The 22,092-nt window shown below is 42.9% G+C and overlaps 2 protein-coding genes across 2 annotated transcripts in view; one reads left to right on the top strand and one right to left on the bottom strand.

Moving 5' to 3' along the window:
• Positions 1 to 1,909: 1,909 nt before the first annotated feature.
• On the top strand, positions 1,910 to 14,129 carry LOC135516176 (purine nucleoside phosphorylase-like). Its single transcript, XM_064940273.1, has 6 exons — positions 1,910 to 2,229; positions 3,468 to 3,637; positions 4,001 to 4,104; positions 8,764 to 8,939; positions 10,892 to 11,082; positions 11,273 to 14,129. Exons 1-6 carry the CDS (start codon positions 2,207 to 2,209, stop codon positions 11,488 to 11,490), a joined length of 882 nt encoding a protein of 293 aa, XP_064796345.1. The 5' UTR covers positions 1,910 to 2,206; the 3' UTR covers positions 11,491 to 14,129.
• The window catches only part of LOC135516177 (calpain-1 catalytic subunit-like), a 41,716-nt gene continuing 32,711 nt past the window's right edge, over positions 13,088 to 22,092 (bottom strand). The window contains exons 13-22 of the mRNA XM_064940274.1: positions 20,379 to 20,590; positions 20,222 to 20,261; positions 19,929 to 19,994; positions 19,776 to 19,833; positions 18,238 to 18,302; positions 18,029 to 18,097; positions 17,702 to 17,780; positions 17,361 to 17,477; positions 14,809 to 14,867; positions 13,088 to 14,272 (exon numbers count right to left, since the gene is read on the bottom strand). Of these exons, the coding sequence (XP_064796346.1) occupies positions 14,246 to 14,272; positions 14,809 to 14,867; positions 17,361 to 17,477; positions 17,702 to 17,780; positions 18,029 to 18,097; positions 18,238 to 18,302; positions 19,776 to 19,833; positions 19,929 to 19,994; positions 20,222 to 20,261; positions 20,379 to 20,590 (792 nt within the window). The 3' untranslated portion in view covers positions 13,088 to 14,245. The remainder of the gene's footprint in view (positions 14,273 to 14,808; positions 14,868 to 17,360; positions 17,478 to 17,701; positions 17,781 to 18,028; positions 18,098 to 18,237; positions 18,303 to 19,775; positions 19,834 to 19,928; positions 19,995 to 20,221; positions 20,262 to 20,378; positions 20,591 to 22,092) is intronic.

A 22,092-nucleotide genomic window follows, 5' to 3' on the forward strand; every position in this document is an offset into this window, starting at 1 on the left:
TCACCATAGCGATGGTGCCAGGTTTCCTCCAGACGTGACGCTTGGCATTCAAGAGATCAATCTTGGTTTCATCAGACCAGAGAATCTTGTTTCTCATGGTCTGAGAATCTTTAGGTGCCTTTTGGTAAACTCCAAGCGGGCTGTCATGTGCCTTTTACTGAGGAGTGGCTTCTAGTCACTATACCATAAAGGCCTGATTGGTGAAGTGCTGCAGAGATTGTTGTCCTTCTGGCAGGTTCTCCCATCTCCACAGAGGAACTCTAGAGCTCTGTCTGAGTGACCATTGGGTTCTAGGTCACCTCCCTAACCAAGACCCTTCTCCCCCGATTGCTCAGTGTGGCCAGTCGAACAGCTCTCGGAACCGTCTTGGTAGTTCCAAACTTCTTCCATTTAAAAATGATGGAGGCCACTGTGTTCTTGGGGACCTTCAATGCTGCAGAAATGTTTTTGGTACCCTTCCCCAGATCTGTGCCTCAATACAATCCTGTCTCGGAGCTCTACAAACATTTCCTTCGACCTCATGGCTTGGTTTTTGCTCTGACATGCACTGTCAACTGTGTGACCTTATATAGACAGGTGTGTACCTTTCCAATTCATATCAAATCAAATTAATTGAACACAGGTGGACTCCAATCAAGTAGTAGAAACGTCTCAAGGATGACCAATGGAAACAAGATGCATCTGAGCTCAATTTCGAGTCTCATAGCAGAGTCTGACTACTTATGTAAATAAGGTATTTCTGTTTTTTATTTGTAAACGTGCAAACATTTATAAAAACCTGTTTTCGCTTTGTCATTATGTGTAGACTGCTGAGGATTGGTGAGCATTTTTAAGAATGTAATCCATTTTAGAATAGCCAAACGTAGAGGCACTATTTTATTTCTTAACCATTATTTACCTACGCCAGTCAGGTAAGAACAAATTCTCATTAACAATGACAGCCAACCGGGGAACAGTGGGTTAACTGCCTTGACGTATTTTTACTTTGTCAGCTCAGGGGTTCTATCCAGCAATCTTTCGGGTTACTGGCCCAACGCTCTAACCACTAAGCTACCTGCCGCCTATAAGGATGTTATATCATCTTACTATCAGGCACACAATCTCAAGTGTCAAATAGCTATGTTTATTGCCCTTACACTATGTTCAAGGTGGTAGCCTACACAAAAAATAGAAAGAGGGATGTGGTGTCCATCACTCATGGACCATTTCACTCGTTTTAGAGCTTCTTTCTTATATTTGGAAGAACTGGTAGATCCAAAGATTTAAAAAATATTGAGCTACTTTTCTCTGTCTGCTAATTTCTGCCAAAGATCAGGTTGCAACATTTTTACATGGGTTTTGCGCGCGCTTCCATGTGTTTTCTTTGAGTGTGTCGGTGCCTATTACCCAAATAATGCAATAATCATCATCGGTGGGTTGTGATGAGAGAAGTATATCGAGTCACGGGTGATATTCAAAACAAAAGCATAATTCATGTCCAGGCTGTTAAGTCACTTCCTTGTGTGAATCCCCATCATCATATTATATCTTGTCGATACATAAAATGCTGAAAAATAAGCCAGATACGTTTTTGTTTTTAACTTTCGCTTTTTCAAGTGATCAACAGTAGACGGTTCGTATGAAATAGGCGTGGTACAATCAGTAGCCTAGGCTCTAGGCTACACCCCATTGTTGATAAATATTTATTTGAAGCGTCTGATGTGCTGACCATTCTGAAGAGGCGTCTCGGGATTTGCCCTAGAATAAACTCAAACTGATGTACCACATATTTCCACCAGTCACAGTGCATTATTTCTGTCCAAAATTGCACAGTTTAAAGGAGGTGTGCTGTGCAGACCAATCCAAACCTCGGGATCTTTTTTGCGTCACTCAGGGGGAGGGATAACATAGAGGGGCTCCGTGTATAACTACGCCGCTGACTAAACACTGATCAGCGAATCGAGCGCCAAAGCATTTTAACAGTTAACTGAAAGGCTACAAAACAACTCAACGGTTTTCAACTGAAGATTTTGACCGTTTAAACGATATAACATTATTATAAATAGGCCTATCACTTTTAATGTATTTATTTTAAGTTTACATTTGTAAGGATTTTTTTTCCGCTTGACGTTTTGCCGCCAAACAAGTCTATCTGCTGCAGTTACATTAAGCTAATTGATAAATCGCTGCATTTGAGAGGATTCAAGAGACATTACATTACTTCAGCATGTTTCCAGACTCAAGCACCGGGTGAGTAGCATAAACTATTAGCTAAATTTCATTAATTCCTTTCATGTTCTGGACGTGCTTCTCACATTGTTATGCGGGCAAGTGCGTAGCCTAACAGGCAATTGCATCATTATATCATTGTATTTACTAACAGTACCCATCCGCAACTTTTATTCAATATGGTGCTACTGTAGGTCTACCACACATGGTCAGCTGTGCAAGTGGAGGATATAGTAATGTGTGGATGAAATACCAGAAATGGATTTGTGTGGATCGGACGAGTCACATGCGATTGGAGAAGCAGAAAGAATTTGATATTTTCATTGAGATTAAATGATAGTTGAAATCATATTATCGAATAAGAAAAAAAATATCCTCCCGTTCAAAAAAACTCTGTTTACGCTGAATAGCAGGTGAGGTCGCGGCAGAAACTTGCCTGCCTAACAGGATTTTCTATTATACAAAACAGATGTGGGAATCTTAATAGTTGCGCGCCTGAAAATAAATAAATAAAAATAAACCCTACTGTAGGCTATAATAAATTGTTATAATAGTCAATTTACTCTTATATTGTAGCATAATATTTGATGAAATAATGTGTGTGTCTTACACTTTTATTCACAGTTATTCTGTACGCAGGTGTTTGACGATTTAGTAATGTAACTTCACTTGAGAGAGGCTATGTAGGCAAAAGCCTCATATGAGGTGGGCTCAGATTCATGGTTATGGTTAGGCTATATGATGTAGCACAGTGTACAATAACACCATATGGACGTGTTTTCATAATATGATGGTTCTTAGAAATGGGTGTGTGTTTAAGGTCAAAGTTGATACTCAGATAACATAACAAACTGATATAGGCTTGAACAGTAGCGTGTTATAATGGGCTAAAACTATGGGCTGTGTGTGTGTGTTGACCTTTGTGAAAGGCGGAGGAGAAGAATGACTCCAGTGTGACTGATGGAATGTGTGTGTGTGTGTGTGTATGTATGTGTGTCTGTGTTTGTGTCCTTGGGAGATTCGACACTATGGAGGCTCATGCTCATTAACACACAGACTTAGATTATTGCTCAGAAAACATATGTTTAATAAGGACACACACACACTTCAACTTCCCATAGACACTCTGAAACACCCCGTGGCACATCAGCTATGTGTCGTGATCGCATTGACCACGACATCCATTTGTTTTATTATAAAGTATTACTATAAGTAAATTATATTCTAACGTCTATCTGTCTTATTTCTGTGAGTTTCAGGTACAGCTTCGAGGACTGCAAGGCCACAGCAGACTGGCTATTGGCCCAGACCTCCGTTCGCCCCGTGGTTGGCATCGTGTGTGGTTCAGGAATGGGAGGACTGGCTGACATGCTGAAAGACCAAGTGGCATTCAACTACAAGGACATCCCCAACTTCCCCCAGAGCACAGGCATGTAGTAGTAGTAGTGTATATCTGTCTACTTGTTTTCTTATTTGGTGAATCTGCATTGCAGATGTACAGGGCAAGGTATATGGGGTCTACGTTGGCCATGTTACCTAACCAGGGAGAATTCTGGGCTCAGATTATAGCCTATGAAAAACAGCTGCACTCTTAGGAAAAAAAGGGTTCCAAAAGAGTTATTTGGCTGTCCCCATAGGAGAACCCTTTTTGGTTCCAAGTAGAACCCTTTTTGATTCCAAAAGGGTTCTCCATAGAAATCACCTTTTTCTTCTAAGTGTGGTTCTATAAGATGTTTTCTGATTGGTTGCTGTGCGTCGTCAGTGCATTCTAATTGGTTGTTGCATGTTCCAGTGCATGGCCATGCTGGACGCTTGGTGTTTGGGACGCTGAAGGGAAGGCCATGCGTGTGCATGCAGGGACGCTTCCACCTGTACGAGGGATACTCCATCCAGAAGGTATGTCTGTCTACCAACATACCACGTAGAAACTGTAGGATTCAGACATATATGGTGTTCTTCTGGATTACTTTAAATGATAGGTAGAGAAAATGGATTTATTATTATGCCTTTTTTGACAACAAGATGCGTCAGTCAAATACTCAGGTAAAATATTAAATATACCATACATAGAAGTAAAGAGAATAAAAACACATAGTATTAAATCAACGAGCCCAGGTATTCCCAAACTGGGGTACATCAAAAAAAAAAAATATATATATATTTATTTATTTCTCTTCACATTTTTAAACAGTACATTTATATTTTCAAACGGGGCTATACATTTGGGTAATTTTTTTATTCTTCCCTGTATAGCCTCATTTCACTGCCAAAAAAATAAAATGAAACCATCGAGTGTTCAGTGAAATAACAAAACAATGTCAAATACAGGCATCCTAGTCAAATAATTAACATCCAATCACATTAACCGTTACTTTCTCGCGGGAAACCTTCACTCTTGCGCAGACATTTAGAAACGAAACACAACCATTTGAAAAATAAGCCACCGGAGGTTTTGGAGTGAAAATAAAGACGACTTTCGAGTAGTAAGACATGTATAAAAGCAACAGATACCATTAATAAGAAAGGGCTAGAAGCATCTTATATGGTGAGCTACCGAGTGGCTAGGACAGGCAAGCCCCATACTATTGTGGAGGACTTAATTCTTCCTGCTGCCGCGGATATGGCTGGGACAATGCTGGGGGAAAAGGCCCTTAAAAACTATACAATGTCTTCATCAAACAACACTGTTTCACGACGCATCAGTGACATGGCAGGAGATGTTTTGAAACAATTACTGCTTCGCATACAAGCCAGTGAATTCTATGCTTTTACAGCTGGATGAGTCAAAAGACGTGGCGGGCCTGGCACAGCTCTAGAAGTCGTGCTCCTAGTGGCCGGGGACTTTAATGCAGGCAAACTTAAATCAGTTTTACCAAATTTTTACCAGCATGTCACATGTGCAACCAGAGGGAAAAAACTCTAGACCACCTTTACTCTACATACAGAGATGCATACAAAGCTCTCCCCCACCCTTCATTTGGCAAATATGACCATAACTCTATTCTCCAGATTCCTGCTTACAAGCAAAAACAAAAGCAGGAAGTACCAGTAGTGACTCACTCAATATGGAAGTGGTCAGATGATGCGGATGCTACGCTACAGGACTGTTTTGCTAGCACAGACTGGAATATGTTCCGGAATTCATCCAATGGCATTGAGGAGTCTTCGGCTTCATCAATAAGTGCATCGACAACGACGTCCCCACAGTGACCGTACGTACATATCCCAACCAGAGGCCATGGATTACAGGCAACATCCTCATAGAGCTAAAGGCTAGAGCTGATGCTTTCAAGGAGCAGGACACTAATCCGGATGCCTGTAAGAAATCCCGCTATGCCCTCAGATGAACTATCAAGCAAGTAAAGCATAAATACAGGTTTAAGATTGAATCCTACAACAGCGGCTCTGACACTCGTCCGATGTGGCAGTGCTTGAAAACTATTACGGACTAGAAAGGAAAACCCAAACGCGAGCTTTCCAGTGACACGAGCCTACCAGACGAGCTAAATACCTTTTATGCTCGCTTCGAGGAAAGCAACAGCACCAGCTGTTCTGGATGACTGTGTAATAACGGTCTCGGTAGCCGATGTGAGCAAGACCTTTAATCAAGTTAACATTCACAAAGCCGCAGGGCCAGATGGACTACCAGGACGTGTACTCAATTAGCCCCTATTAACGTCAACGGGGCTGTAGTGGAGTGGGTCGAGAGTTTCAAGTTCCTTGGTGTCCACATCACCAACTATCTATCATGGTCAAAAAAAAAAAAGACATTCATGAAGAGGGCACGACAAAACCTTTTCCCCCTCAGGAGACTGAAAAGATTTGTCATGGGTCCCCAGATCCTCAAAAAGTTCTACAGCTGCACCATCGAGAGCATCCTGACCGGTTGCATCACCGCCTGGTATGGCAACTGCTCGGCATCTGACCGTAAGGCGCTACAGAGGGTAGTGGGTACGATATGGGCAGAGACCATGTAACGCTTTTACAACATACTGACATGCGCTGGTTGTCAAGGGGCAAAGTATCGACACTTTTTTTTTGTTAATTGAGAGACAAGCTTTAGTTTTCTTTACTGACCATAATTTTCACTTGTCTTGACCGCTTGCATGATGACGAGTTTCTCACACCACTAGCCGATTTGGGTGATGTTTAACAGGGACTCTCCGCAACTATATTCAATGTGCGGGACAAAATTGAGGCTATGATTAAGAAGTTGGAGCTTTTCTCTATCTGCATTGACAAGGACACCACATTGGTCTTTCCATCGTTGTATGATTTTTTCTTTGTGCAAATACACTCAAGATTATGGACAATGTCAAATGTGATATAGGAAAGCACCGGAGTGAGTTGGGTGCGCAATTGTGCAGGTACTTTCCTGAAAGGGATGACACAAACAACTGGATTCGTTATCCCTTTCATGCCCTGCCTCCAGTCCACTTACCGATATCTGAACAAGAGAGCCTCATCGAAATTGCAACAAGCGGCTTTGTGAAAATTGAATTTAATCAGAAGCCACTGCCAGATTTCTGGATAGGGCTGCGCTCAGAGTTTCTTGCCTTGTCAAATCGCGCTGTTAAGACATTGATGCACTTAGCAACCACGTACCTACGTGAGAGTCCTTTCTCGGCCCTCACTAGCATGAAAACAAAATAAAGGCACTGACTGTGTGGAAAATTATTAAAGACTGAGACTCTCTCCAATACAACCCAACATTGCAGAGTTATCTGCATCCTTTCATGCACACCCTTCTCATTAACCCGTGGTAAATTATTCAACATTTTCGATTAACAAATGAGGTTTTATATGTGAGATGGCTAAATAACGAGCAAAATTATTGAAGATTATTGTTTGTGCCCTGGTCCTATAAGAGCTCGTTGTCACAACCCGGCTCGTGGGAAGTGACAAACTCAAACTCACTCTTATGTTTAATAAATGTATCTTACGGTGTGTGTGGCAGACTTACAATGGTGGCAAAACAACAATTGAGTGCGCTGGTTGAATGTTTGAAGGGGTACGGGACTTTAAAAGGTTTGGGAACCACTGAACTCGCCTATATTAGAATATCCACATTTTAGCTGTATATTGTAATACCAGTGTATTTGTGATATATTGACCATGTATAGTACCAGTCAAAAGTTTATACACACCTACTCATTCAACGATTTTTCTTTATTTTTAATATTTTCTACATTGTAGAATAATAGTGAAGACATCAAAAGTATGAAATAACACCTATGGAATCATGGAGTAACCAAAAAACAAATCCAAATATGTTATATTTGAGATTCATGATAGTAGCCACCCTTTGCCTTGATGACAGCTTTGCACACTCTTGGCCTTCTGTCAATCAGCTTCATGAGGTAGTCACCTGGAATGCATTTCAATTTAGAGGTGTGCCTTGTTAAACGTACATTTGTGGAATTTCTTTATCTTATTGCGTTTGAACCAATCAGTTGTGTTGTGACAAAGTAGGGGTGGTATATAGAAGATAGCCCTATTTGGTAAAAGACCAAGTCCATTTTATGGCAAGACCAGCTCAAATGAACAAAGAGAAACGATAGTCCATCATTACTTTATGACATAGTCAGTCAATGCGGGAAATATCAAGAACTCTGAAAGTTTCTTCAAGTGCAATCGTAAAAACCATCCAGCGCTATGATGAAACTGGCTCTCATGAGGACTGCCACAGGAAAGGAAGACCCAGAGTTACCTCTGCTGCAAAGGATAAGTGCATTAGAGTTACCAGCCTCAGAAATTGCAGCCCAAATAAATGCTTCAGAGTTCAAGTAACAGACACATCTCAACATCAACTGTTCAGAGGAGACTGCGTGAATCAGGCCTTCATGGTCAAATTAGTACAAAGAAACCACGGACACCGATAAGAAGTAGAGACTTGCTTGGGCCAAGAAACACGAGCAATGGACATTAGACCAGTGGAAATCTGTCCTTTGTGAGACGCAAAGTAGATGAACAGATTATCTCTGCATGCGTAGTTCCCACCGTGAAGCATGGAGAAGGAGATGTGATGGTGTGGGGTTGCTTTGCTGGTGACACTGTTAGTGATTTAAAAAAAAACAGCATTGCTACAACAGCATTCTGCAGTGATACGCCTTCCCATCTGGTATGTGCTTAGTGGGACTATCATTTGTTTTTCAACAGGACAATCACACAACACACCTCCAGGATGTGTAAGGGCTATTTGACCAAGAAGGAGAGTGATGGAGTGCTGCATCAGATGACCTGGCCTCCACGATCACCCGACCTCAACCCAATTGAGACGATTTGGGATGAGTTGTACCGCAGAGTGAAGAAAAAGCATCCAACAAGTGCTCAGCATATGTGGGAACTCCTTCAAGACTGTTGGAAAAGCATTCCAGGCGAAGCTAGTTGAGAGAGGTGTGTTGAGTGTGCAAGGGTGGCTACTTTGAAGAATCTAAAATATATATTGATTTGTTTCACACTTTTCTTTGGTTACTACATGATTCCAAATAATGAAAAACCCTTGAATGAGTAGGTGTGTCCAAACGTTTGACTGGGAATGTATGCGTGTTCCAGATCACCCTGCCTATGCGTATCTTCAGCTTGCTGGGTGTAGAGACGGTCATGCTGACCAACGCTGCTGGCGGTCTCAACCAGGACTTCAAAGTGGGAGACATCATGATCATGAAAGACCACATCAACATGCCCGGCTTTGCTGGCAGCAACCCACTTGCTGGAGCAAACGACGACAGGTAGGCTTGGCAAGTGTGTGTGCGTGTGCATGACAGAGAGAATTTTGTTTAACTTTACGCTCACGATAGTTATGTGTAGGGATACACTGATATGATATTTTTGGCCGATACTGATATCCAATATTTTCCTTGCCAAAAAACCCGATACCGATAACCGATATTTAACACTTTAGTGGCCTTTTAAGCATTCTAGTACAGTTAAATAGTTGAAACACACACATACACTAACCAAAAAGTTATTTTGTTGGCATTCACGTATGTCCCCATTAACAGTAAAACATAATCAAAACTTATTTCTTTCACTTGCTGTGCTGTTTCGTTGTTAGTTTGTTCTGTCGTTTTATTCTCAACCATGATTTCATCATACATGTCAAGCAGTGAAGTTTCAGCTCAATCTGTCCGTCTGTGGCCTCTCTTCCTCGGTGGGCTCTGTCACTGTGTCTGTTTACATCTTGTCCAGCTGTGTATGTAACATTTCACGTAAACCCAGTTTCTTGTCTGCGTCGAAGTAGCGGTCCTTGTACCTAGCATCGAGCATGGTGGCGACACAGTGAAGAGGCTCAGAGAGAATGACACCTCATCGCTTGTTCACAGCCTCTAGTAGAGTATTTTTTTCAAGTTTGCATCCCACGGTCTGTCTGCAATTTTGTTGAGCAGGCGTTTCAATGCCATGACATCATGTCTGCTGCAGACGTAGTTGATGAGCTTTTTTCTCGAGTCAGTTGGTCAAATGGAGCTAGGAGTGTGTTCATGATTCCAAGTTTCAAACATGTTCTCAAATGCCATTGAAATGACAACAGAGGTAGACAACCAGGACATTCTTGAGCATGCAATACGGCTTTGCTCAGTACGAAATCCTCATTGACTCACTGTGCTGTCAGACTCTGCATGCTCATGGGGCTGACATCGCTCGTCCAAATGTCAGTAGTGAAGCTAATAAGAGTGACGCTCATTGCAAGTAGCTGATGGAGGTGAGTGTCAACAATACTGTGTAACTCTGGTAGGGCAACATCTGAAAAATAGTGGCTACTTGGTAGTGTGTACCGGGGCTCGAGGTGCTTAACCAGCCGGGGGAAGCTAACATCATCCACGACAGAGAACGGTTGACTGTCAAGGGCAATGAATTCCATTATCTTGGCATTAATGGATTTCGCCTTTGAGTTGTCTCGCTGAAATGTTCTTGCTCTTTCAAATGACTGCTCGACTGGAACTTGTTTAGTTGTTGGTAGTGTGCACTTTTGTTTTTATTCAGCTTTAGTAGTCGCTGAACGTCTGGGGGGTGATGCACTTTCAAATGAGTAATTAGTTTTGTGGTATTGAAAGATTTCCTTTCTCCCCTCCTCGGGAAATAACAGCAGCACAAATGTTGCAGATGGCCTTTTTGCTATCTTCCTTCGAAACACCAAAATAGATCCACACGGCAGACATTGCGGGCTCGGTTAGGAACGCCGTGTTGCACGTGTAGCGCTGTATTTTTCGTGGCGTCATTACGTCATCTACCTACGTTGTATAGGTATGCACGTCATCTACCTACGTTATATAGGTATGTCAACTACCTATGTATAGGTATGCACGTCATCTACGTTGTATAGGTATGCACGTCATTACCTACGTTGTATAGGTATGCACGTCATCTACGTTATATAGGTATGCACGTCAACTACCTATATAGTATGTATGCACGTATGCATCAACTACCCGTTATATAGGTATGCACGTCATCTACCTACGTTGTATAGGTATGCACGTCATCTACCTACGTTGTATAGGTATGCACGTCAGCTTTGACATTGGTTTTGCACATCGGCGTTAAGCTAGACATTCCAATGTTGGCATTTTTAGCTAATATCGGCCCATTCCCATATGCTTACCTATATATCGTGCATCTCTAGTTTTGTGGCATTGAGGTGTAACCATCTCTCCCTGCCTCCCTCGCTCTCTCACTTTCCTAGGTTCGGTGTGCGGTTCCCCTGTATGTCGGACGCGTACGACAGAGAGCTGCAGCAGCTGGCTGTGGATGTGGGACAGGAACTAGGCTACGGTGACTTCCTGCGCGAGGGTGTATACTGCGTCCTGGGCGGGCCCTCATTCGAGACCATCGCGGAGTGTCGCATGCTGCACAAACTGGGAGCTGACGCTGTCGGTAAGTCTCATCTCCACCGTGCCTTCCCCGAGTCTTAATCACAAGACCGTCACAATGCTCCGTTCATTGCATTTGACATATTGAACTCAAAATCTTCTCTTATATTGAGGAAACATAACTGACGCGGTTATCAAACATATTTTCCCTATGTCTATACTGCTCTAACGTTCTTTCTCTCCCTCTCTCTCAGGCATGAGCACGGCTCACGAGGTGATTGCGGCGCGTCACTGCGGCATGCGTATGTTCGCCCTATCCCTGATAACCAACAGGGCTGTGATGGACTACGACAGTGAGGAGAAGGCCAACCATGAGGAAGTCCTTGAGACAGGCCAGCACCGCGCCATCCAGCTGGAGAAACTGATCTCTACCATGGTCACCCGCATGGAATACAACAACACCAACGCCTAAATGAACGAATGGAACCAACCACCGAACTCATCGAAATAGAATCCCTACAATGGGAATCCCATTTAAGACAATGGGTGGACTGGCGGCCATTTTGTGTGTACCAATGAAGTGTAAGTGAAATTGCCTTGGTCTGAGGTGCAAAACCGATTCTAGGAATTCAATTTCTATGGTAAAACTGACTCTGGATCAGTAGAAACCGACCGCCTTGAAGTTATGAAACCCAAAGACCTGCTTTTGACACAAGGTTGCCTGCTCTGAGAGCTGTGTGGAACAGTCACTTACTGGCTGACCTCTCACGCTCACAGTCCCTCTTTTTAAAACATTCTTCCCATTTTCAAGACGATGGTGTACATTCCTGTCATGCGCGACTCTACAGGCTCTCAAAAATGTTTATCGTTATTATTATTGTCTATTATAAGTTGATAATATTAACTTAATATTGAGCTGAATGTGTAAATGTCTTGATTTAACTTAACAATGAGAAAGCTATGGATCTGCTGTACATGTCTTTTAACGTATGTATCCTGTCTAATGTACATTAGTTGTTGACATAGTGTTATTTTTGCTCTTGTTCTTTTTTAAATATGAATGTGCTTACTAAAGTTTTGTATTTATTCATGTGATCAAGTCGATTGGAGGATTTATTGGTTAATGATATCGAAGATTGTCTATTTATAGTGACAAGATAGTCAAATGACCGCTCTAACAATGGAAATAAATGTTCTCAAAGATGGAAGGCAGACGGGAGGAGGTGAGATCAGGTGGGACCATTCTAGCCAATGAGAGGGCATATACGCATGTGAACAGTAGTTTTTCTCAAAGTGGCCTGAATGCCATCACTTACATCAGTACATTTGTAACAGCTGAAACATTATGAAACTTCTATTCGATCAAATACGCTTAATGTAAATCAACACACTCTCATAGTGTCACGAATATTACCGATGTTGGCTCCCCTTCTAGTTCGGGTGGCGCTCGGCGGTCGTCGCCGGTCTACTAGCTGCCACCGATCCTTTGTTCTGTGTTCGTTTGTTTTTGTCTAATTGGTTTCACCTGTTCCTTGTTTGGTTGTTAGGGTGGGGTTATTTAAGTTTGTTTAGCCCGCTTCTGTTTGTGCGGGCTTGTTCTACTGTATTGTGAGAGGTGTTAGTATTTGTGTTGGGTTTTTTCGCTGTCCTAGTATTTTACCAAAAGGGTACTATTTGTTTTATAGTTACGCCTGTGTTGGGTAAATACTATTTTGATCTTTTGATTTTGGACATTAAAGTGTTTTTTTCCCCGCATCCTTTGCTCTCTGCTCCTGACTCCACACACACACTCACTCATTGAGCGTTACACATAGACCTCCCCACTTGGGTCTATTTATCACACAGACAAATTGTGGGCGAAGTAAATCCTCTCGCTTCGCCTTTTTCCCCCTCTAATGCTCACTTGTGTGAATTATAAGTTCAGAAAAGTTTGAGGAAGAAACTTGGGAGTATTCTTTGTGGGTTTATACATTTACAATGGGACACATTCCATGAGTCTGATATTGATTTTTGGAAGAGATGTTAGCTTTGCTCAAAACCCAAATTATGACATATCCACATGAATATAATTGTGTTCCGGAAAAGTTTATTGAAGTTTTGTATAGATAGAAATGGAAAAGGTACATAATTCCATAATAAGAGCGAGCATAACACAATTCCAGAGTGTGCACTGTAAACAACAGTCGTGATTGCATAATGCATATAAGACAAATTATTATCAATCTACACAGAAAAATGGTAACTATAGAATTGAATGTCATGGCAATAAGAATCATACTGTTTCCCTCAGTCAATTTGGCAAAATGTCTCCAACTGTACTTTACCCTCCTCCATCCATGAATACATCTGACATTACATGCGATCAGGTTGATGCCTGCTATTCCAATCAAAAATCAGTCATCGCTTATAACCTACATCACAAATACTAAAATACAAATAGCCACTGGGCACACACTGGTTGAATCAATGTTGTTCCCATGTCATTTCAATGAAATGACGTTGAATAGATGTTGACTTGACGTCTGTGCCCAGTGGCTAGTTTCATGTTCCCCTTGGAACACTAAACCTTTTTTTTAAATAAAAAGCTGGGATATCCTTGAAGTGTCTTTGGCATTCATTAAAAATGAGGATATCAAGTTTTGAGTATGTGGCATTACAATGATATTGTGGGGGTTTTCCCACTGAAAAGTACTGACATATACAGACTTCTAAAACAAATTGTCATGCCGGTGATTCAATCCTCTAAGGATGATGAAGTACTTCCAAATTACAATAGCACTTTGCCTTCTTTCTCAGCAGAGAAAATCCTTTTGACCCAAACTCCATGCCAACACCCCCATTGCCTATTCCTGAAACACAGGTCACAAAATGGCTTCCAAAAGGAACGTTGAAAATATGACAAGGCAATTGTGAAAATTGGCACAAGATGTAAAACAAAAACTTTAGGAAGTTTTCTTCCTATCCAATAGGAGGCAGTATCAAAATTCCCTGCCGTCTTCCTCTATGTTGTGGCGCCATGTGAGTAGAGTTGTCTCCCTCTGTTTCTAAGGTAACAGGCAATGTCTTGGCACATGATCCCCATATTAAATGTTGTAAACATTACTCAAGTTTTTTTTTAAATTTTTATCCATGGATCCCTGCAGTGCAGAGAGGAAGAGCCAGAGAAAGGCACTTCTGAAATTACATTAGTGTAGTCTGGTGCAATAACATCAGTGAGTCCATCATCTTTAGGCAAACATGGTCAGGGTGATCCACTGTAGACAGAGAGGAGGAGGAGAGGTAGAGAGATATGCAGCGAGAGAGTACAGAGGAGGGGGAGAGAGAGCACATAGTCACTTTAATAACTCTACCTACATGTACATATTACCTCAACTAACCGGTGCCCCCGCACATTGACTCTGTGCCGGTACCGGTACCCCCCTGTATATAGTCTCGCTATTGTTATTTTACTGCTGCTCTTTAATTTTAATTACTTGTTACTTTTATTTCTTATTCTTATCTGTATTTTTTTTTAAACTGACTTGTTGGTTAGGGGCACGTAAGTCAGCATTTCACTGTAAGGTCTGCACCTGTTGTATTCGGCGCATGTGACTAATACCATTTGATATGATTTGATTTGACTTTTACATCATCAGAACTTTGCTCATTATGAATAGCGACATAAGAATCACATAACAAGGAACCCCTTTCAACTGTGTAGGCTAAGCTATGACTGAGACAACACTCTTATACTCCGATCAACTGAACAACAACAGAAACGTAACAGAGAGATAGAAATGTGAGATCAGACCTGGAAGAAGTTGAGTTCTATGACTCCATCAGAATCTGCGTCCATCGTCTTGAAGGTTTCTGTAGGTACAGTAGTGTTACGAAAGTCAGTTGAAAATGTAAAGCACCCATACGAATATGACATTCACTATTCTGAACATTTGGATCAAGATCATACATCATTAGCCAATCTGAAACATCAGTGTAAAATATACCTTATGCAAGGATATCGTATGGATGATGAATATCATCTATCTATAAGTTGACTCGGTGAGTGAGTTTATAAGGAAGTGCATTGGAGATGTTGTATCTACTGTGACTATTAAAACCTACCCTAACCAGAAACCATGGATGGATGGCGGCATTTGCGCAAAACTGAAAGCGCGAACCAACGTATTTAACCATGGAGGTCTGGGAATATGGACGAATATAAACATTGACATTTTTCCTTCCACAAGGCAATCAAACAAGTGAAATGCCGGTACAGGGACAAAGTAGTGTCGCAATTCAACGGCTCAGACACAAGATGTAGTCTCACGGACTACAAAAAGAAAACCAGCCTCGTCACGGACACTGACATCACGCTTCCACACAAACTAAACACCTTCTTTGCCCGCTTTGAGGATAATACAGTGCCACCATCGTGGCCCGCTAACAAGGACTGCACCCCCTCTCTCCTTCTCCGTGGCCAACATGAGTAAAACATTTAAAAGTGTTTACCCTCGCAAGGCTACTGGCCCAGACGGCATCCCTAGCCGCGTCCTCAGAGCATGCGCAGATCAGCTGGCTGGTGTATTGACGGACATATTTAATCACTCCCTATCCCAGTCTGCTGTCCCCACATGCTTCAAAATGGCCACTATTGTTCCTGTACCCAAGAAGGGTACAGGAAGAGGTAAATGACTAGTAGCACCCCGTAGCACTCACTTCTGTCATCATGAAGTTCTTTGAGAGACTGGTCAAGAATCATATCACATCCACCATACCGGCCACCCAAGACTCACTTCAGTTTGCATACTGCCCTAATAGGTCCACAGACGATGAAATAGCCATCACACTGCACACTGCCATATTCCATCTGGAGAAGAGGATTACCTATGTAAGAATGCTGTTCATTGACTACAGCTCACCATTCAACATCCTAGTACCCTCCAAGCTCATCATCAAGCTGGACACCCTGGGTCTCAACCCCGCCCTGTGCAATTGGGTCCTGGACTTTCTGACGGGCTGCTCCCAGGTCGTGAAGGTAGGAAACAACATCTCTACTTCATTGACCTTCAACACTGGGGCCCCACCAGGGAGGGTGCTCAGCCCCCTCCAATAGTCCATGTTCACCGACGACTGCGTGGCCGACCATGCACGCCTCCAACTCAATCATCAAGTTTGCAGATGACACAACAGTATTGTCATCTGCAAACTTGATGATTGAGTTGGAGGCGTGCATGGTCGGCCACGCAGTCGTCGGTGAACATGGACTATTGGAGGGGGCTGAGCACCCTCCCTGGTGGGGCCCCAGTGTTGAAGGTCAATGAAGTAGAGATGTTGTGCCGCTTTATTACCGCTTTATTACCAACAACGATGAGACAGTCTACAGGAAGGAGGTGTGGGCACTTGGGATGTGGTGTCAGGAAAACAACCTCTCACTCAATGTCTACAAAACAAAGGAGATGATCGTGGACTTCAGGAAACAGCAGAGGGAGCAACCCCCTATCCACATCGAAGAGACAGCAGTGGAGAAGGTGGAAAGTTTTAAGTTCCTCAGCATACAAATCACAGACAAACTGAAGTGGTCCACCCACACAGACAGTGTGGTGAACCTCAGGGGGCTAAATAAATTTGGCTTGGCACTCAAAACCATGACAAACTTTTACAGATGCATAATCGAGAGCATCCTGTCGGGCTGTATCACAGCCTGGTTTGGCAACTGCACCGCCCTCAACCACAAGGCTCTCCGTAGGGTGGTGCGGTCTGCACAACGCATCTCCGGGGGCAAACTACCTGCCCTCCATGACACCTACAGCACCCGATGTCACAGGAAGGAAAAAAAGATCATCAAGGACAACAACCACCTGAGCCACTACCTGTTCACCCCGCTATCATCCAGAAGGCGAGGTCAGTACAGGTGCATCAAAGCTGGGACCAAGTGACTGAAAAACAGCTTCTATCTCAAGGCCATCAGACTGCTAAACAGCTATAACTATCACTGGCCACTTTAATAAATGGATCACGAGTCACTTTAAACAATGCCACTTTAAATAATGCCACTTTAATAATGTTTACATATCTTACATTACTCATATCACATGTATATACTGTATTTTATACCATCTACTGCACCTTGCCTATGCCACTCGGCCATCACTCATCCATATATTTATATGTAAATATTCTCATTCACCCCTTTAGATTTGTGTGTAGTAGGTAGTTTTTGGGGAATTGTTAGATTACTTGTTAGATATTACTGCATTGCACTGTCACAACTAGAAGCACAAGCATTTCGCTACACTCGCATTAAACATCTGCTAGCCATGTGTATGTTACCAATAAAATGTGATTTGATTTGACTGTACTCACTGAACATGGTCTCCAGCCTAACCAGGCAGGTAACAAAGTTGTCAAAGTCAACTGTCAGGTCGGCCTCAGTGTAGCGCAGAATGATCAGCTGGAACAGGTGGTTGGTCAGCTTGAAGCCTGATCACACAGACAGAAAATTGACAAAGGCAGGAACCATTTCAAATGGGTTTAAACCCACCAGATATGCTTTCATAGGGAACAATGGGTCAAACGTATGCATTTCTATTTTCAGTTATTGTCGGTTCGCCAGGTGTCCGTACTGTGGCTAAATAAAAGTAGCGATGATGCACTACAGAAGAAAAAACAAACAGATTAAGGTTTAAGGGAAAGAGCTACTGGACCTGCCGCCTCCAGAGCCATCCTCATCTCATAGGAACTCATGGTGCCTGACTTGTCCAGGTCAAACTGACGGAATACAGTCTGGTGGAGGGTTGGAGAGAGAGAGAGAGAGAGAGAGAGAGAGAGAGAGAGAGAGAGAGAGAGAGAGAGAGAGAGAGAGAGAGAGAGAGAGAGAGAGAGAGAGAGAGGGAGAGAGGGACAGAGATTGAGAGGGAAACGAGTGCAAATGCTCTACGGAGACTGGACAAGGAACTAATGATGAGAGTGAAGGCTCAGTTCAAGCGAATGAAGCAAGTGAATAGGAGAACAGGATTTTCAGCTCGGCTCACCAGGTATCGTTTAATCTTCTCCCACAGCACGTGGAACTCTGCCAGTCCCAGTTTACCACTACCATCAGTCTGAAGGACACGGTCAAGGAACCCTGTTTATACAGACAGTCACAGAGAGAGACCAGAGAGAGAGACCAGACAGATGCCGAAAGACCAGACAGATGGGACTAGTACTGTATAAAGAATTGATTGAAGTACACCAAGGATACGTCCATCAGGTTGATCATAGTGCGACAAGCTTCTGGTCCAAATCCATCTGTCTTCAGATCTTTGTCTGTGTGTGTGTGTGTGTGTGTGTGTGTGTGTGTGTGTGTGTGTGAGAGACAGAGAGACAGAGAAAAAGAGATTTATGCGCATCTGTAAAATCCAAATCTGCCTGGAAGGACCGACAGTGTGGGTCTCCGTTCGAAGGATTGTGAAAGATGTTGAGTTGGCTCACATATACAGAGATACAGTGCATTCGGAACGTATTCAGACGTTTCTATAAATTATTTGCAAATGTGTTTTTTTTAAATACCTTGCCTAAAAAAATACCTTCACTAGTTAAATAAAGGTTAAATAAAAAACGTAAGTATTCAGACCTTTTGCTATTAGACTCTAAATTGAGCTCAGGCGCATCCTGTTTCCATTGATCATCCTTGAGATGTTTCTACAACTTGATTGTTGTCCACCTGTGGTACACGTAATTGGTTGGACATTATTTGGAAAGATATATGTCTATATAAGGTCCCACAGTTGACAGTGCATGTCAGAGCAAAAACCAAGCCATGAGGTCGAAGGAATTGTCCATAGAGCTCCGAGACAGGATTGTGTCAAGGCACGGATCTGTAGAAGAGTACCAAAGTCCCCAAGAACACAGTGGCCTACATCATTCTTAAAAGGAAGAAGTTTGGAACCACCAAGACTCTTCCTAGAGCTGGCTGCCCGGCCAAACTGAGCAATCGGGGAAGAAGGACCTTGGTCAGGGAGGTGACCAAGAACCAAATGGTCACTCTGACAGAGCTCCAGAGTGCCTCTGTGGAGATGGGAGAACCTTGCAGGACAATCATCTCTTCAGCACTCCACCAATCAGGCCTTTATGGTAGAGTGGCCAGGTAGAAGCCACTCCTCAGTAAAAGGCACATGACAGCCTTCTTGGAGTTAAATACCTAAATACTCTCAGACCATGAGAAGCACGATTCTCTGGTCTGATGAAATCAAGATTGAACTCTTTGGCATGAATGCCAAGCATCACGTCTAGAGGAAACCTGGCACTACACCTACAGTGAAGTATGGTGGTGGCCGCATCACGCTGTGGGGATGTTTTTTAGCGGCAGGGACTGGAAGACTAGTCAGGATCGAGGGAAAGATGGACAGAGCAAAGTACAGAGAGATCCTTGATGAAAGCATGCTCCAGAGCGCTCAGGACCTTAGACTGGAGCGAAGGTTCACCTTCCAACAGGACAACAACCCTAAGCACACAGCCAAGACAACACAGGAGTGGTTTCAGGACAAGTCTCTGAATGTCTGTAAATGTGATTTTTCCGATTATTTTGGATTTATAATAAAAGTGCACAAAAAAAAACAACTGTTTTTGCTTTGTCATTATGGGATATTTTGTGTAGATTTGTGAGGAGAAAAAAATAAATAATTTTAGAGTAAGGCTGTAACGTAACAAAATGTGGAAAGAGTCAAGAGGTCTGAATACTTTCCGAATGCGCTGTATAAAGCACAATACTATGTTCTAATTCTATTCCTAGGGACTCACGCTTGCTGATGATCCTGTTGAGTATGGTCTGCAGCTCTGTGGCACTGATCTCCATGTCCTGTAGACACAGAAACAGAACATGAGGAAATACTACAGTTCCCATCAGCCCATTCGCCCTGCTGTCCCCTCACTTCCCCTCCCGAGTCTCCTCACCTCCCCAGCCAGCTGTCTGAACAGACTCTTGAAGCCAGCGTCAATCTGGCTTTCGTCCAGCTGCGACTGAAACAGAGATACAGAGGAATGTCAACTCTTCTTTCTTGTTGGTAGTACTGGTGTTGGCATGTTACAGTATGGGCTTGTTAATCAAACAGGATTCTCCATGGTCTGCATCTGAAATGGAACCCTATTCCCCACACAGTGCACTACTTTTGACCAGAGCCCTAGTCAAACGTAACACACTATATAGGGAACAGGGTGCCATTTCAGCCCTTGTCTCTTCCCCTCACCTCTGCAGGAAGTTCAGCTGTGACGTCATCATCCAGCTCCCTAACACAGACAGAAAAGAACACTATTATCAATGTCCTTACATTAAATGAATTGCCTTTCTATCGTCCATAATCTCCTCATATGTCCTGTTCACCACTCTGTTTCCATATTACTCACTCTGAGTTAGCTGGTTTCTCAGAGAAAACCCTAAGGACAAAGTCTCCCTCCTTCTGGGGTTCGAAGGTGGAAGGGACGATGATGTACTCCCCGGCGGGCAGCTTGAAGCGAGAGCTCACCTCTCTCAGGTTGATGAAGAGCTCAGAGCGGGCGCTGGAACCGTGCGTCAGGAAGAAATCTCTCTTCAGGTGGATGCCTGATCTACCCACGTACTGAGAGGACAGGGAGAGCAGGGGGAAAATGAACTCACTAACCCCTGACCTCTAACCCCTGATCTGCCCATATACTAAGGACAGAGGGCAGGGGAATGCAGTATGAGTGAGTTAGTTAAACTAGGTGAACCTAACCCATGTACTGATAGGATGGAGAGAAGGGAATGCTCTGTGTGTGAATTTGTTTAATGACCTCTAACCCTTGACCTCTAACCCCTGTCCCGCCCGCATACTGAGAGGACAGAGACAAATGGAAAGCACCCCTGACCTCTAATCCCTGAATTTATGTCTATGCTACCATAGAAATTAGGAGAATGCTACCATGCATCTCCATATGAGACAATTGGCTGTGAGCCTAAGCACAAGCTTCATTGACCTTTGAGACATGCAGGTCAATATAGGCCTTTTGGCTACATTCCACTTCAGCTATGACACACTGTCCAACAGGTTCTTAATGCACTGTCCAAAAGGTTTTTAATGCCCTGTCCAACAGGTTCTTAATGCACTGTCCAACAGGTTTTTAATGCACTGTCCAACAGGTTTTTAATGCACTGTCCAACATATTTTAATGCACTCTCCAACAGGTTCTTAATGCACTGTCCAACAGGTTTTTAATGCACTGTCCAACCGGTTCTTAATGCACTGTCCAACAGGTTTTTAATGCACTGTCCAACAGGTTCTTAATGCACTGTCCAACAGGTTTTTAATGCACTGTCCAACAGGTTCTTAATGCACTGTCCAACAGGTTTTTAATGCACTGTCCAATAGGTTTTTAATGCACTGTCCAACAGGTTTTTAATGCACTGTCCAACAGGTTTTTAATGCACTGTCCAACAGGTTCTTAATGCACTATCCAACAGGTTCTTAATGCACTGTCCAACAGTTTCTTAATGCACTGTCCAACAGTTTCTTAATTCACTGTCCAACAGGTTTTTAATGCACTGTCCAACAGGTTCTTAATGCACTGTCCATCAGGTTCTTAATGCACTGTCCAACAGGTTCTTAATGCACTGTCCATCAGGTTCTTAATGCACTGTCCAACAGGTTCTTAAAACCTCTTTGGGCTAGGGGGCAGTATTTTCACATCCGGATGAAAACTATGCCCAAAGTAAACTGCTTGCTACTCAGGCCCAGAAGCTAGGATATGCATATTATTAGTAGATAGAAAACACTCTGACGTTTCTAGAACTGTTTGAATAATGTCTATGAGTATAACAGAACTGATTTGGCAGGCGAAACCCTGAGCACAATCCAACCAGGGGAAAAAAAGTTTGGAGCTCAATGTGTTTTCCATTAGATTTCTATGGTAATCCTTTTTTAATAGAAATATGCTTGCAGTTCCTATGGCTTCCACTAGATGTCAACAGTCTTTAGAAATTGGTTGATGTTTTTCCTTTGAGAAATGAAGAAGTATTCCTTTCCTTTCCATGTGTCACACAAAGGGACTCAAGTCTTTTGGAGCGTGCGAACTGGAACGTGCTTCACTTTGTTTTTGTCCGGTA

Source organism: Oncorhynchus masou, chromosome 27, assembly GCF_036934945.1.
Source record: "Oncorhynchus masou masou isolate Uvic2021 chromosome 27, UVic_Omas_1.1, whole genome shotgun sequence".
Taxonomy (NCBI): domain Eukaryota; kingdom Metazoa; phylum Chordata; class Actinopteri; order Salmoniformes; family Salmonidae; genus Oncorhynchus; species Oncorhynchus masou.

What these genes read in the sequence shown, in the direction of transcription:
- LOC135516176 (XM_064940273.1), top strand. Translation starts at nt 2,207, where the DNA reads ATGTTTCCAGACTCAAGCACCGG. An exon ending in AGGGATACTCCATCCAGAAG is followed by an intron (nt 4,105 to 8,763) that starts GTATGTCTGTCT and finishes TGCGTGTTCCAG; the next exon opens with ATCACCCTGCCTATGCGTAT. An exon ending in ACTGGGAGCTGACGCTGTCG is followed by an intron (nt 11,083 to 11,272) that starts GTAAGTCTCATC and finishes CCTCTCTCTCAG; the next exon opens with GCATGAGCACGGCTCACGAG.